The sequence below is a fragment of the Stegostoma tigrinum genome, chromosome 4, assembly GCF_030684315.1.
Source record: "Stegostoma tigrinum isolate sSteTig4 chromosome 4, sSteTig4.hap1, whole genome shotgun sequence".
Classification (NCBI taxonomy): Eukaryota; Metazoa; Chordata; class Chondrichthyes; order Orectolobiformes; family Stegostomatidae; genus Stegostoma; species Stegostoma tigrinum.
In genome coordinates this window covers 117,251,346-117,269,051 of record NC_081357.1, presented here as the reverse complement: position 1 = coordinate 117,269,051, position 17,706 = coordinate 117,251,346, and the positions used below count along the sequence as shown (strand labels likewise).

The window sequence follows — 17,706 nt, the reverse complement described above, 5'->3', positions numbered from 1 at the left end:
CTAAGAATGAGGAGTCCTGGTCTGGTCATTCCTACGTCAAGCAGCAGTTCACAAGAAGGAGCGAGAAACAGCAAGGTTTTAGAATGGAGCTCGAGGGCGATTCATTAGGTTTGCAGGTATATAATTGGTTCTTGATTTTCACAGTATTCCTTCTCTAAATTGATGCATTACTTAAACAAGATCCAGGAGATACAAGCACTGTTTATGACTAGGTATACTACCTAATAAATCTACAGATAATCATTGAGTGATATTTCAAATCTTGAAACCCTGTTACACAAAAAACAAAAGTGATGCCGAGTATGAGATGGGTTACAACTATACAGCAGAGACTGTTTCCAAAGTAACTGCATCTGCACTAAATGTCTGCAGTTTAAGGAGAAAGAACTTGGGCCCAGATGAGATGATTTTAAGGATTCCAAACTTTGGATACTGAAACATCAGAGCAGTAGAAATTGTCCTACACACTATGTTCCAGCAAGCAGTCACACCCCTATAGTCAAGTACTTCAGATATGGTTGTGATCAGAGACAAGACAGTATGAGTGTGTGTGACTGAGACAGCTATGGGGACCCAGGAAGTTGCACTGAAAGAGCCTTAGTCCATGCATGTGTCCAGCAGATTTAAGGTTCTTTCAGCCTATGCAGAATGAAGCAGGGACTGTATAGAGGATGAGAAAACCGATGATAGCACTATCATACAGGTGGTCATTCGAACTCCATAGCCAACAGAAATGCAGCAGTAGCTGTGGTGGACTGTGAGGTTGGGGGACAGAAACTGTTCTCTGTGGCTGTGAGTGTGAGTCTCAAAGGCTATGTAGTTTGCCCGATGCCAGGGATGCCAGCCTGGACTGGTTAGAAATCTGCAGTAGGAGGTGAAGAATCCAGTTCTTGTAGCCCTTGTGGCTACCAACAAGAAAGGTAAGATTAAGAATTAAGAGGGAGTATGAATAGCTTGTGGATAAGTTAAAAAGTAGATCCACAAAGTAATTGGGGTGGTATGGTGGAACAGTGGTTAGCACCGCTCCCTCACAGCGCTAGGCACCTGGGTTCAATTCCACCATCTGGGGGGCTGTCCTTTATATCTTCTCCTCCAACCTCACTGACCAACCCCGACGCCTACTTCCTACCTACAAGCCTCATCCCCACCTCCTTGATCTCTTCATCTTTTCTCCCACCAACCCATCCCCATCCTAAGTCCCTACCTACACTCAGATTTACTGCTTCATCCCCTCCTCCTTGACCTGCCCATCTTCTCTCCACCTATTTGCTCCTCTATCCACCTTCTATCATCACCTTCCCCTCTCTCTCTATTTATTTGAGTACTCTTCCCTTCCCCCATTTCTGAAGAAGGGTCCAGACCCGAAACATCAGCTTTCCTACTTCTCTGCTGCTGCCTGGCCTGCTGTGTTCCAGCTCTACACCTTGTTTACACAAAAGCTGTTCTGTATCTTTACGATTTATGTAGGAGTGTTTTGGGAAGAATGAAGTAATGGTTTGACCAAGAGTTTAAATTTTTTTAACTAGATTCCATCCTCTGTGCAGGCTAGGTGGATTGGCCATGGAAAATTGCCCATAGTGTTCAGGGACGTGCAGCTTAAGTAGGTTATAGGGGGATGGTTCTGGGCAGGATGACCCAAGAGTTGGTGTGGACGTGTTGGGCCGAAGGGCCTGTTTCCACACTGAAGGGATTCTTTGAAATAATCCACGGATTTCTAACTGACCAATCAGCAAACTGACAAAAGATAAACATTGTGGCTAGAAGATTCTATGACTGTATGACTCTAGACCGGGAAAATAGATTAAGAGGCAAGATAATAGGTAAGAAATTATAGGCATTTAAGGAACTATTTCATTACTCACAACAAAGATATATTCCATTGAGTGCCTCAATTAAAAGCTCCTGTAAGTAAGACAGTCGCTAATTGAAGCATCAATCCCTTAGATGATGAGATTGGGAAACTAGCAATAAGAAATAAGGAAATATCAGAAACTTTGAACGACTATTTTGTATCCTAAAAACAAAACACAAAACACAGCCTCAAGTATTGTAGGAAAGCAGAAAAGTGGTGCTAAGGCCACAGTCAGATTAGCCATGATTTTATTGGATGGCAGAGCAGGCTCGAGAGGTCAGAAAGCATACTCCATTAACGTATGCTGTGCACCAAAGAAAATAAATGGTGTCTGGTGTAAAGAGGTGAGAAAACAATTTAAAACATCCTGAGGTTGAAAAAGTGCCTGGTCTCCAGCAGTCCTCTTGAGTCACAAGCTACTTCTGGGTCCCTGTGGGCAAAACAGGGTGCCAATTTGTTACTCTCCTTCAAAGCTTTGCCAAACATACAGCACCCCACTAAAAGCAGTACCTGGCCTATAGCCTTTGAGCCGGGCTTAATTATAACATTCATGGCTTGAATGGCTGAAGGTCGTGGCACAGGCGAGCACTTCGAGCTCTGCTGGGTATGAGACTGTGACAGCTCTGTATGGAGGCAATGTGGATACTTATGGAGAGGAGTAGAGAATAGTCACCAGGGTTCTTGAACGAAACACCCCCAAAAGTGATATATCCAAAATATGGGAAAATTCAGCCCTTTACGACAGTTTAGAGAAATGCAGCGCTGCCTTTGGAGGAGATATGAAATTGAGGTCCTGCATTCCTTCTTAAGCAGATATAAAAGATCACATGGTATTATTTGAAGGTAAACAAGAGCGGATTCACTGGGGCTTGGCCAACATTTATCCTCAAACAGCGCAGCAAAATAAAACCTCAGGTGACTATTAGACCACCTTTTTATTCTAGGTTTACCAATTGGATTCAAATTCCATCAGCTGCCATAGCGTGATCTCAAGAGCATTCAGCTAGGCCGATGGGTTAATAGTCCAGCAACGTGACCACTCCACCACCACCACCATATTCTCAAATAAAACAAAGCACTGCTGATCTGAAACAAAAAGTAAGAAATGGCTTCCGTGGAGAGAAAGCAGAGTTAATGTTTCGGGTCCACTGAACATTGTTCAGAACAGGTGCTGCCAGACCCGCTGAGTTTCTCCTGTAATTTCTGACTATTTTAGACAAGAATAAGGCCCTGTTTGTCCCTGAATTCTCAGAAGGTAAATAGAGGATCGGTGCACATCCACATTGTAAGAGACAGTAGAAGTCACAACATCCATAATGTCACTAATATAATAGATACCATGTTCCATTAATAACAGGAGAAAAAGGGTCATATGGCTCTACTTTGAATAATGGCATGTATATTTTTAAACTAAATTTGAATTCGGAAAGGTAAATAAAATCATCACAATAGGACTACAAATCAAATTCTAGGAATGGTGAAGAAGCATTTACTCCTACAGATGCAAGTTCGAACTTATCAGACATCTGGCTCATAAAACTTTAAATAAAACACATTTTACCTGGTCAAATCCCAGTGTGCATGGTCATGGATCAGTATGAACAGTGTGTAAGGGTTCTTTAATGCTCTTTGCTGGAAGGCTTCAAACTTGCCCTGAGCTTCTGGGGTAAGTTTCATGACATACTGATCTGCACACTGATTTGCAGTGCACTCTGCTTCCAACCCAAGTTCCACCAAGATCCCTGCAAAACAAAAGCACAGGCCAGGGCTGGAATTCACACTTTGCTGGATCCCAAAATACTGGGTCAATTACAAAAGCTGCTTTGGGTTCTTGAAGGTATTATTGCCATGCTTAATTGTCAAAGATTACTTCTGATAAGTGAGAGGCTGGAAAAGCATAGCAGGTCAGACAGCATCAAAGGAGCAGGAAAGTCAATGTTTCAGGTCGAAACCCTTCAGCAGCATTCACAAAGGGTTTCGACCCAAAACATTGACTTTCCTGCTCCTCTGATGTTGTCCGACCTGCCGTGCTTTTCGAGCCTCACACGTAAGGATTTTGGCTTCCAGCATCTGCAGTCCTAATTGTCTCCATTAGCTTCCAATAACATGTTTTTGAGCTTCTCGTGCAGTTTTTTTTAAAATTTAAAGTCATATGTATTTCCTTGATTGTTTGAAAGATCTAGATGATCGTAAAGACATTGAGATTTTCCTGGAAATTTTAGATATCAACTACTAATAACCATAATCCAAAAATGTGCAGATTAGGTGAGTTGGGTTGGATTGGCCATCCTAAATTGTCCATAGGTGAATTAGCCATGGGGAATACAGAGTTACAAGGATAGGGTAGAGGGGTGGGTGTGGCTGGGACGCTCTTTGGAGGGTTAGTATAGACTAGATGGGCCAAATGACCTGCTTCAACACTGTAGGGATTCTATGACAATCATTCTCTATTTCTTTAAGCAGTGAAAATCCTTATAAAATGCCACTGACCTTCTTCCTATAGATTTACACTGGCAATGGCTGAAGGAACTATACGTTCTGTTCTGAGGAAGGGTCACTAAACCTAAAACGTTAACTCTGTTTTTCTCTTCACAGATGCTGCCAGACTTGCTGAGCTTTTCCAGCAACTTTGCTTTTGTTCCTGGTTTACAGCATCCACAGTTCTTTTGGTGTTTACTAAACTTCAGATGTTTGGTTACGAAATGCACTCACTTTCTATTGAAAATAAATGAACATTTGAAAAACATGAGTTACATTTTACCAACATTAGTAAACACAATCAAAAGTGTCCCTGTTTTTCGGCAGAGTGCCTTAAAGAGTGACAGTGTTCATATTTGTAGTTGTTATTGTAATTACTTGGGCACAACACGGGCCACAAAACCTGTTCACACTTGTATCTTAAGGTGCACTTTGGAAGTCAGTTGGTTTGTGAGCTGCGTGGTCCGGTCATTCAATGGATGGAAAACCTAAGCGAGTCAGGTTTCAATATTCATAAAATGCTAACGTGAATTAATCTTAAAATGTAAAATATTGATCACACATAAAGTCATTTGTCTGCTTTCAGTGTTCAGAATTTTTTTTTGGCTATGCTAAAGATAGGTGGCTCTATTCATGGTAAGAGGCTTGATTTGATACGAAAACATACCTGGAATTTGGGCTTGGAAGTCAGTTAGGCCTTGAGCTGCACGATCCAGTCATTCGAATGGATGGAAATCCTGGAGGAGTCAGATGACCTTCTTAGCCACAGGCCATATGTACTTAAGAGAATACCAGGCTATCTGACCAAAGCTACTATTTATATAAGTGCACCTTAAGATACAAATGTGAACAGGTTGTGCCCCAGTAATTACAACAACTTCAAATATGAACCCTGTCATATAGAGGATACGTTTGATTGTGTTTTCTAAGCGTAAGGTATTTTGTGGATAAATCAAAAATGCTTTTCCTTGTGGTCTAAATGCAGGATGGTAACATTTGATGGGGCACCTTCAGGAAAGCTGCACAACCTAGCGATTTATTATGGGACCCCTTGGTCTGAAAGTGACCCATCCGAGCCAAGAAGGCGAGACAGAACTTTAAATAAGATAATAAGGTACCATCGCAAACATGAGATTTCCCACAAGGCTGCTGGTTGCCTTCACCTCATCCGAGTCTCCCAATGCCTCATCAGGGTCCAACCCTAATCCCACACATCAGCTCCTGTATTCCCAACACAAAGGCTGCCAACATTAACCGTGTGACCTTCCTGCTGTAAAATTGAAAATCCCCTCACTTCCAATTGGTTATCTTGCTGAGTACAGCTGTAATGGCTGTTGAGGCCACCAGTGATCTGTAGCATTTCTGACTGCAAGTTATTAAGTCAGCTGGGGGCCACTGCCTGTGGGACCTATCTGAAATAACAGCATTGGAGTCTGGAAGTAAAACTGCACAAGGTTTGTCTTTCAGACCACCCAGCTTCCTGCAAACCAGGTCAGTAAAAATTCTTAAATAACACAGTGTGAAGATGGATGAACACAGCAGGCCAAGCAGCATCAGAGGAGCAGGAAAAGTTTGACGTTTCGGGTTGAGACCCTTCTCCAGCATTGGCAGTTCCTACTATCTCTGTAACATTAAAAATTCTTCCCCATTGTCTTATTGTCCACAAAATTCCCTAATATCCATCAGCAATACTCAATTCTGTAGGTCAACTTTTAAGGGATCAAGTTTTTTTTATAATTACTGAGGAACTTTCACATTTAAAACCATTAATTTTGAAAACACTAAAGCTTGTGAAAGGAATGTCTCTTGTCACAAAACATGCACCACTTTGAACATTTCCTAAACCCGGTGCTTTAAATATGCTACAACATAATTAGAAGTAAAAATACCTGGTTGCTTGATTAGACCTGGCAAAATAAAATGTTCATCCGTTAAGCCCCTTGCTGGTGATTTTCATGATTGCTAAATATCTGACTCAACAGCTAAGTAGGATTTTTTAGTACCATATTTCTCTTAGCAGCTCTGGTCCATTTACAAAATGACCTACCTTCAGCAATGAAATATTGCTTGAAAGTGTAAATCATAAGATTAAAACAAAAGTCAGCCATTCAGCCCAGTGAATCTACTCCATCATTCAGAGATCATGACTGATCTGATAAAACCTCAAATCTGCCTTCCAGCCTTTTCCCCATAACCCTGGATTCCTCTTACTGATTAAAAACCTGTCTATCTCAGCACTGAATATGCTTAGTGATCCAGCCGCAACAGATGGCTGCTGTAAAGAATTCTATAAATTCACTTCCCTCTAAGAGAAGAAATTCCTCCTCTCTGTCTTAAATGGGTATCCTTTTAGGCTGAGCTGATGTTCTCTGGTCCTAGATTGTCCCACAAGTGGAAACATCCTTTCTGCATCTACCCTGTCAAGTCTCCTAAGAATCTCACGTGTTTCAATAACGTTGCCTCTCCTTCTTATGGATTCCAGTGAGTCCAGGTCCAACCTACTCAAATTCTCCTCATAAGAAAATCCATCCATACCCGGGATCAGCCTAGTGAGCCTTCTCTGGGCTGCCTCCAATACCAGTATATCTTGACTAAACAAGAAGCCCAACACAGTATTCCAACTGTGGTGTGGCCCTCTAGGGTTCTAACAAAACCTCCCTGCTTTTATATCCCATTCCCATTGAAATAAAAGTCAATATTCCATTTGGGGTGGCATGGTGGCATGATGGTTAGCACTTTGCCTCACAAAGCTAGGGACCCAGGTTCAATTCCACCCGCAAGCGACTGTCTGTGTGGAGTTTGCACATTCTTCCATGTCTGTTTGGGTTTCCATTCAGGTGCTCTGGTTTCCTCCCCCAGTCCAAAGATGTGCAGGCTAGATGGATTGGCCACGCTAAATTGCCCATAGTGTCCAGGCATGTGTAGATTAGGTGGGTTATAGGGGGATGAGTCTAGGTGGGATGCTCTAGGTCAGTGTGTACTTGCTGGGCCGAAGGGCCTGTTTTCACGCTGTAGGGGTTCTATGATCTATGACAATTACCCACCAAACTTGTATGCTGGCTTTGTTTTTTGGGCATTTCTGAAAATCACAACTATGAGGATTCACAAATCCCTCTGTATTGTGGCTTTCTTGCCACAGTCTTACCAGATCAAAGTTGTCATTGTTCGAGAGATTATAAGGCTGCTCTCACGTTCGAGAGAAATGACTGCCTGGTGGTGGTTTAACCTGAGGATCACTACACTTCAGGTGAGGGGAGCCGTTGGGCAGGACAGTCCTTCATGGTAATCTTAGCAGATGCAGGAATTGAACCCATGCCGCTGGCATTGTTCTGCATGGCAAACCAGCCAACTGAGCTAAACCAGTGAAACTGTAATACCAACCTGACTGCCTGACGCGTAACACAGTCTGCTGGTAGGCCACTTCCGATGGGGGCAACAAAATTAGGAAGTCCACTTTCTCAAAGGACCCCAAATCCAGATTTTGTGTGCTGGAATCAGCAATAGCACAGACATGAGACAGCAATTTTCGAGCCACTGCAAGCTGAACGGGATGAATCTGGCATGTTCCTTTGTTTGAAACTGTGGAACCTAAACAGACATTAAAAGGACAAAATCCAGCAAATATATAGCTTCTTAAAATATCAGGTTATCAAACTTGTTTGTCTATGTAATTGGACTGAATAAATTGACATTTCTGTAACTAGTATTCTTCCAAGCTAAAAACATACAGCCTACCACCACAGAAAAACTGCAACTCATTCATCACCTTGATTTAAGATAAAAACTACAATACTGAATAAATATTCATGCAACATGGCTTTGTTTCATCATTCATCACCCATTGAATCCCAGTCTCTCACTCCTCCACCAAGTGCTCTCCGTGGGCAGAATTATCCAGAATTATTAGGTCTAAAAGTAGATTTTCCAGTGGGGGAAACACACAGAAGTAACTCAAAGTAACAGATCCCACCCCAGAAGCTGACGGACTGCTTCCTGCCAAAATCTGGGCCTTATAGCAGGAAATCCGGCCTGCATGAAACTGCCAACCAATGAGAGGGTGGGAACTCCAGTTACTGCCGCACTACAGACTCTCACGATGGAGGGATTGGCGCGGGGAAAGGTCAGCGCTCTTTGAGGCAGCAGGTTCTGAGAGTGGGAAAGGTGGTGGTGAGGGAGGGAAAGGGTGGGACCACAGGCAAATTTGTTGACAGCAGAGGCAGGAGGATGGTCACACCGCTGCCTGAGGACCAAACCCTCAGTCATGAAACTATGACAGCCTCACTTGGTGGCAGGGAAGGATGTTTGAACTTGGACCTTGCCATTCAGAGCCAGAACTAAATGAGGACTAGAGTGGGAAGGTGGTGGTGTTCTAGCATGGGGGTGATGAGGCGTGGGATGGTGGCAGTCACTCATAGTGGGAACAGAGAACGTAAACAGTCTGTCGTTCACCGTCCATCCAGATATGACAGACACAAAGTCCATTTCCAAATGACTGCCAATTAACATTTTTCCATTGAACACAGGAGCAACTTTTGACATTTAGCAAGTACTTAACAGAACAAAGAACAAACAAAATTACAGCACAGGTACAGGCCCTTCAGCCTTTCGGCCCTACAAGCCTGCACCAACATGCTGCCCATCACAACTAAAACCCCCTACCATTCGGGGACCGCATCCCTCTATTCCCATCCTATTCATACATTTGTCAAGATGCCTTTTAAAAGTCACTATTGTATCTATTTCCACTACCTCCCCTGGCAGCACCCACTGCCCTCTGTGTAAAAAACCTTGCCTCATACATCATCTTTCAACCTTGTCCCTTGCACCATGGCTCCTGGTGAATGACTCTTCCACCCTGGGAAAAAGCTTCTGACTATCCATTCTGTTCATGCCCTTCATAATCTTGTAGACCTCTATCAGGTCGCCCCTCAACCTCCATCGCTCTAGTGAGAACAACTCAAGTTTCTCCAACCTCTCCTGATAGCTAATGCCCTCCATACCAGGCAACATCCTGGTAAATCTTTTCTGTGCCCTCTCTAAAGCCACCACATCCTTCTGGTAGTGTGGTGACCAGAATTGAACACAATATTCTAAATGCAGCCTAACTAGGGTTCTATAAAGCCTCAACATTACCTGCCAATTTTTAAGCTCAATGTCCCAGCCAATTAAGGCAAGCATACTGTATGCCTTGTTGACTGTACTCTCCAACTGCATTACCACTTTCAGTGACCTGTATACCTGTACACCCAGATCCCTCTGCCATTTGCTGTATATTTTCCATCTGGATTAGACCTTCCAAAATGCATTACCTCACATTTTTCCAGATTAAACTCCATCTGCCATCTCTTTGCCAAAGTCACCAACCGATCTTTATCCTGTTGTATTGTTTGACGGTCCTCATTACTATCCACAATTCCACCAACCTTTGTGTCATCAGAAAACTTACTTATCAGACCAGTTACATTCTCCTCCAAACCATTTATATATATTACAAACAGCAAAGCCCCCTACACTGATCCCTGAGGAACACCACTAGTCACAGCCCTCCATTCAGAAATGCACCCTTCCACAGCTACCTTCAGTTTCTATGACTGAGACAGTTTTTTTTTAATCCATGTTGCAAGCTCATATCTGACCCCGTGTACCTTAACCTTCTGTATCAGCCTGCCATGAGAGACCTTGTCAAAGGCCTTACTTAAATCCATGTAGACAACATCCACTGCCCTACCCTCATTGATTATCTTCATCACTTCCTCAAAAAACTCAACCAAGTTCATGAAACACAACCTCCCCTTCACAAAACCATGTTACCTCTCACTAATACACCCACTTATTTCCAAGTGGGAGTAAATCCTGTCTCGGAGAATTCTTTCCAATAATTTCCTGCCACTGACTTAAGGCTCACTGGCCTGTAATTAACCGGATTATCCTTTCCACCTTTCTTAAACAAAGGAAAAACATTGGCTATTCTCCAATCCTCCAGGACCTCCCCTGTAGCCAGTGAGGATACAAAGATTTCTCTCAAGGTCCCAGCAATTTCCTCCCTTGCCTCTCTCTGTATTCTGGGGTATATCCCATCAGACCCTGGGGACTTGTCTACCTTAATGTTTTTCAAGACCCCCAATATCTCCTCCCCTTTGATCTCAACATGACCCAAACTATCTGCACACCCTTCCCCAGACTGATCACCCACCAGGTCCTTCTCTATGGTGAATGTTGATACAAAGTGCTTATTTAATACTGCGTCCATTTCCTCTGGCTCCACACATAAATTTCTTTCCCTGTCCTTTAGCGGGCTAACCCTCTCTCTGGCTACGCTCTTGCTCTGTATATGTGTATAAAAAGCCTTGGGATTTTCCTTAATCCTGTAGGCCAATGCCGTTTCATGACCCCTTTTAGCCCTGCTGACTCCTTGCTTAAGTTTCTTTCAACTTTCCTTGTATCGCACCCTTGCTTCATGTGTTCCCAGCTTCCTAATCTTGATAAATGCTTCCCTTTTCTTTTTGATTAGGCTCACAATATCTCTTGTTATCCAAGGTTCCCTAAATATGCCATACTTATCCTTATTGTTCCCAAATGTTTCTAATAAACATAAACTGCAAAGGAGTGAGTTTGGATGTTTACCTGAACATACAGCTAGTCTCTGAGCTGCACTGTCATCAAATTTCTTTAAGGAAGCATTGAGAGAACAGCCTTGGCCATTTCTTGTCAGACTACACTTTTCTAAGAGTGTGTCAATATCTCCTTCTAAATAGGGACAGAATGCAGAAAAGTTAACAATTGTGGCCTAATAATTCATCCCCTGTCAGGGACTGATTATCCCCGTGAGTTAGTTTATCGAAAACAGTAAAACACATTCTAAGTTCGACATTGTACACACACAGGACATGGAGTCCTTAAAGTTGAACACTCTCAAAGACAAAGTACACACGCAACATGCTCTACCTTTCCAGAAGAAGCCGCAACATAATATCAAATGCGTCAATGAATCTCTATTATGTCTAAATTTTCTGAAACATCCAGATCCCATGATGGTGACTTTGTCTGGAAGTGTCACTGATTTCCATGGTCAACAGTGATCAAGTCTTCCCATCATACATTAGAGTTACTGCAACTTTGCTTATCCTGATGCACTACGGCTAAGACATATCTCACAAGGAGTTTGAGCTGTTCAAATCACTTGACATTTATTGTTTTGTCCCCTAAGAGCTTCCAGCTTATTTTATAGCTTTTGGTTTCCCATGCTGGATTCTTCCAATTCTATCTGTTGAGCCTGCAAATTTCTCTTCTCGTAAGCTACGCTAATAACTGTCCATTCTCTGCAGTTTTTGTTTTGCTTTTTGTTTTTGTTAAAATCTGGAGTTCTACTTATTGCGACAGAAATTGTTTCGTTTCCCCTATACCCTGCTCCAGTTTTATCACAAGAGCATTTCTACTGGTATTTGTTTCTGAAAGGAGTGATTTACAGTTCCATGTTGTGTCCACTGTACATCTTGACCTGATTTTACAAGCACTGCTTTGATCCCAGGCCTATGCTTCAGATGTGCCGGATGTGTTTTACATGCAAGTTGCTCCAGGTCTCATCTAAACTGGCAATGCTTTCATTGGATTGATGATACTGAGCTTGTATTTCAACCTATTACCTTTCTTTCCCTTTCTGCTCTTCATTCATCTTTGTGAGCAGAGCGGAGATATGTCTTCAAGACATTATCACCTGAAAGATTGTATTCTCAAGTCTGGAACTGTCCTGATTATTCAGCCAATTCCTCTTGAACTTGCATTTTTCTTTCCATAGCAGAGAGTTGGGACTTTAATTTCATCAGTTCAAAAGAAAATGATGTGCTCTGAATTTCTTTCATACAGAGTTTTGCAAGTGCTTCTCATCAGCTGCGGTTCTGTTGTGTCTCTGATGTTACTGATTTCATGCATAATGGCCAGTTCAATGTCATAGAATGATGGTAGGCCCTTCCAGCAATATCTATGATGTACAATATCTGTGGCATTCAGATAGGTTCCAGCATTATTAATCCTACACAAAAAATTGGTGAATGTTGTGAGTTGAAAGTTATACATTCACAGCTTTTATCATGGCTTTCAACAAAGACATATTTAAGAATTCACAGGGCTAGTGCTTAGAACTTGCCCTTGTATTAAACTTAGCCAATAACGAATAGGCACCAGTACAGATAATTTCAATACTTGCAAACAATGTGTTGACATTGGTGTTACGATGAAATTGACAGCATGAAACATGTTCACCACGCTTTTTCTGGTGTACATCATCAAAAGTTGGTTTGTCCGTGCTTCAGGATATGCCACTGGAGGAATACTGGATGGTCTTTCTTGTAGCTTGCAGGTATTCCTTGTATATGGTCTGTTTGGATCAGTGCACAGCTTTTTGTAGCTGCATTATCTTTGCTCTGGAATGCTCCCTCTGCCAATGGCCTTTACTGCCATGTGCTTCGAAAAATTGATCCAAAGCCGGGCATTTCCTTAGATAAATGCAGAAGACTGCTCCTTCCATGTCTTTCCATGTTCAGGTGTTTTAATATTTGTGCCAACTGTTGAGTTTATACATAGGAGCTGGATGTTTTGTCAACCTGAGAGGATCACTTAGTACCTATGACCATCCTTCAACAGTTCTTTGAAGCAGTAAATTTTGGTTTGACTAGCAAATATTTCTGCAAAGCTCCCATGAGGTTGATATGATCACCAAATCAACAATTCTAATTGTTGGCTCCCCACACCAAAAAGAACAGAATGATCCTTTTTTTGTACATCTGTGCATTTGGTCTATGGATTCCATGGGCCTCTGTCTAAATGACATGAATTCGAATCAAGAATATGGAAGTTTAATCTGATTCTAAACTGGTCTTCTGATGCGGTTCATAAATTTTTGGAAACTTTTAGACTTGGGGCTGTTAGTCCTGATGCGTTAAGCTGATGTAGACCTTCATTTCCAATTGTTGAGCAAATCTTAACAGTTTGCTTATCTGCAATGGATGCACCCAAATCTGGAAATCATGGCTCTGAAAGTTCCTCGAACATGTTAAAGACCAGAAGACCATGCGGTATAGGAGTAGAATTAGGCCATTAAGCCTCAGTCTGCTCCATTCTTTGATCGTGGCTGATCTGTTTCTCAACCCACATGCCTTCTGCATGTAACCTTTGAGCTCCTTACTAATCAAGAACCTATCTATCGCTGTCTTAAAGACACTTAATGACTTGACCTCAATAGGGTTAAGGAAAAGGTTCTACGTGACCACAGATAAAGAGCTACCTGAGAGGCTGGCACTGGTGCCCAGCTGGGATGTATGATCTTCCATACTGTGCCTTAGTCAATGTGGAGGCAATCACTGCAGATGCAGCAGTTTCAGTGAGAATGAGGAGAAAGAGCACCTGTGGAGGTATTGATAGAGGCACAAAAGCAGTGTGCTCAAATGGGCAACATGTAGAACAGCAAAGGCATCAGGTACATGCTTGGTTTATGCTGTTGAGTGTCTGAAATGTGGAAGTCTTCGATTGGGCAGAAGATAGCTGGGCAGCAGTTACCAGGGAAGGGAAAGTTAATTCCTGTGGGCAGGATACTTAATGAAACAAAAATACATGCATATTCACCTTGCCATTAAGGAGGAAGGGCTTAACTGAGAAAATTTATTTTAACGGTGCAAATTGATTTGAGGGCTCATCACACTCACCATTATTCTTGCTACCTTAAGGAGTGAAAATACGGGGCCCAATGAGTAATAAATTGTTTTCAGCAAATCTCAGACTTTGCGGTATTTGTTATACTGAAATAGTGCAGATTACCAGGGCTGAGATAGCTTGTGACTATTCAGCGTTATGCATGACAATTTGTTGGAGCTAGAGAAATGCTACACTCAACCATTCAGTCAAGGTTCAGCTCCAGGGCTGATTTTCTAGATGGTGTTCCTGGGAATGAGCTGGGGTAAGTAGAACAAATTTCAATGGGAGAGCGTATTTAAGAACTAGTGATCACAATATTATTTGGCTTAGAGCAATCTTGTAGAAGTTCAAGCTAAAAAACCCACATGAAATGCTGAACTAGGGGATGTCAATTTGAGTAACTGAAAAGAATTTTGGCTTGAATTGATTAGAAGCAAAGACGGACAGGTGAAATTGTAAATATGCATTATTAGGCTTTCAAAGAAGAGATAATTGTGTATTTATGAAATAGATTTCTGTGATGGGGAGAGGACGGCATCAAAAGCTGCAACTCCAAGGATAACTAAACATTTAAAGATTAAAATGAAATATTAAAAGTGCCTTTATGATAAATGTCAGGAAGTATATAACCAGGCTAAATATAAACTGGGACTGGGAATATGGGAGGCTGAGAGCACACAAGAATAGGAAGCCCTAAAGGATTTGCAATTTTAATTGATAAAAGATTAGTTGAGGGAAGAATTGGAATGTGTGAGGAATACCTGGTTGGAGTATTTTACCTGGACAAAGGCTGCTGAAAAAAGCTCCTAGAGCCCCAACTTTTCCAGTCACGAGTTCATAGTTGATTTCTTTCAGATGATCTTTGGGACCAAGCATTCTCTCTGCTAGAAATCCAGCTTGTCGTTTTCCTGTGGGAAACAGAAATAGGTGTAGATGGATAGCTGGCAACTGGTCAAAATAAATTACACTGCCAAAAGAAATTTATCAATCAACTTCCAAGCAGATAGTGCAATGGATAAAATTAGGTATTTTAACAAACGCAGAGAATGAGTGTAAAGTATAAGATTCAAGATAACATGAAACAAAAGCATCATCTTGGATCGCTGCAGTTTATTAACATAAAAGACATTTATTGCATAGGATGAATAGCATTCCAAAACATTGCTGAATAACAAACACCTGCAGGCCCACAAGCAGAGAGATAACATTTTGAAAATACAGTAACGCACTTTTTATCCAGATCTCTTAACTTTAGACAGCCTTCTGCAAATCAGTCTTTATATTAATGTATGCCAGAGTGAACTCAACAAGCGTATGGTTTGGAGATAAAGACATCTACAGTGGAATCAGTAAAACAGACAATTTAGAATCACACAATGTGTTTTCTATGAGAGAGAATCTTGATGCTGCAGCCTAACCTCCCATGTGCAGCCTTGGAAGGTCAGAGGAAACTGAGTTATCAGTATCACCTCCTTCACCCATGTGAACTGAAAGGGTGACCTTGATTGGTATCTTCAAAAAAATCAACCGAGAAACCGTCACCCACGCCTGTAGGACAACACAGTGTGAAAACAACTCAATTAATCTGTTAGCACTGTTATTTTCTTTTATATAATTTATTTTATTTTTGGCTGTTTGTCCCTTAACTGTGTTTTTTTTTGTGTGAATGGGGTGAAAACAAAAGCTTTTGGGTTTAATTGCAGAGGTTAATTAATTATTTTGTTGTTTAATTTGCTCTACTCGAGTTATTGAAATAATAATAAATTGCTAAGTCTTTTGTTTAAGTGACAAATTGGTGTCTGGAACTGGTTATTCACAAAGGCTGGGATTGGTTATCCAAAAAATTGGGAACCCTTGGGGTCAATTTTGAGGTTCTTTTAACGTTTTCATTTTACAGTGTTGTGAGTACAGATGCAGAAAGACTGATTTAGTTTGGCTATGTGTCTCTGTGTCATGCCAACACCTAGATGAGGATGGGGCAGTTGGGGACTGGCCTTGCCTATACTGAATGTTGGAAAGCATCAAAACACCTCACCAAGAGTAATGGGCCCTGTCACAATCACTCTCAAATGCTTTGCAAGCAATTTCCTAGATTCAAAACTAATTGCACAATGATGAGACAGTGAATGCTCAAGATCAGGGTCAGACAGAGATGGGAGTTAAGTTCTGGATTTGGGGATCTGGGCAGATTTTAGAGCTGTGTTGTGCAAGGAGAGGGCATAAGGTTCCTGCATCAAAGAATAATGCAAAGGTCACCTCAAAAGAAATAGATGCTTTTTCCTGCTAATGTGGTGAAAGTAAATTTCCTGGTTTTCCAGAGTGAAATCATTAATAGTTGGCTCACAGTCTTATTTTAGTAAAATTTGCATGCCTCGTTTATTTCAATGAAGCAAGTTACACAAATACACATGTTTACGCAAAATAACTGAGTATGCTCACAGAAAGGTAATTGTAATTCAGCCAGCATTCCGTCCTCCCAAACTTCATACAAGAATTAAGATGGGCTTTGAAAAATTAAAGATGTTAGGTAAATAAAATTACTCAGCAAAATTACTAATTTAATATCTTTCACCTGTGTTAATCTAGCTGGTAATTTTACAGTTGATTATAGCTTGTGCTAGGAAAACAGCAATGTGTCATGAATATTTACATTTGCGCTTTGTTCCAATGAGATCTCCTCAAGAATTGGTGCATCATAGCAATTCAACAAGCTTACAGTGACAGAAATTATAAGCTTGTGAACTTGAAGTAATAATGTCGGCAGCAACAGCAGCATTAACAACAGGTTTCCTCCAAATGATACGTCCTCCTGATTTGGACATACAGTACTGTTCTTTCTGGATGAAATTGTTGTGACTTTTCCAGCTTAGACAGCCATCAGTGAAAGACTGCAAGTGGCTAAATTCAAAAGCAGAAGCTCAAAGATAGTAATCTCCGATTCACTGTATTGGCTGTGAACAAATCGTCACTGGGTAATTAAGATCAGAGTAGAATGTATGGTTTGAAAACTAAAGTGAGAGAAGTAGGTTTTGACTTAGGGAAGTCTATCACCAGCACTGGGGAGAGTGACAACCGTACTGTTGGGAATGAGCTTCATTTGAACTGTAATAAAATCAGTGTTCTTGCAAACTGTATACTTAGAATGATAGAGGGAGCTTTAAAATAAATAGTTGTGGAAAGGGATCGTGTGAGAGTAGATGTGATAAATTGGCTAATTTTTCATCTGGAATTGAAAAACTTCATCAATTTCTCCTCCAATTTCCACTCGGCCCTCACTTTCACCTGGTGTATCTCTGGCTCCTCCCTTCCCTTCTTTGACATCTCTATTTCCATTTCTGGGGATAGACTGGCCAGTTATATTCACTACAAACTGACTGACTCCCACTGCAACGTGTACTGTTCATCCTCACACCCCGTTTCCTGTAAAGACTCCATCCCATTCCCTCAGTTCCTCCGTCTCTGTCACATATATTCAGATGAGGCTAACTTTGACAAGGGAGCCTCGGAAATGTCCATCTGCTTCCGCAATCAAGGATTCCCCAGCTCTGTTGTCGACAAGGCCCTCGACCAGGTCTCACCCATCTCCTGCACTTCTGCCCTCACCCCTTCTCTTCTCTGCCACAACAGCGATAGGGTTCCCCTTATCCTCACCTACCATCCCACCAACATCCACATCCAGAAGATCACCA

General features: G+C 41.6%; 1 protein-coding gene across 1 annotated transcript in view; it reads right to left on the bottom strand.

The window, feature by feature from the left end:
- Nucleotides 1-17,706, bottom strand: part of greb1 (growth regulating estrogen receptor binding 1) — a 285,761-nt gene that overhangs the window by 85,735 nt on the left and 182,320 nt on the right. Inside the window, exons 14-17 of the mRNA XM_048531862.2 lie at nucleotides 14,797-14,925; nucleotides 10,955-11,077; nucleotides 7,712-7,918; nucleotides 3,414-3,594 (exon numbers count right to left, since the gene is read on the bottom strand). Coding sequence (XP_048387819.1) covers nucleotides 3,414-3,594; nucleotides 7,712-7,918; nucleotides 10,955-11,077; nucleotides 14,797-14,925 — 640 coding nt within the window. The remainder of the gene's footprint in view (nucleotides 1-3,413; nucleotides 3,595-7,711; nucleotides 7,919-10,954; nucleotides 11,078-14,796; nucleotides 14,926-17,706) is intronic.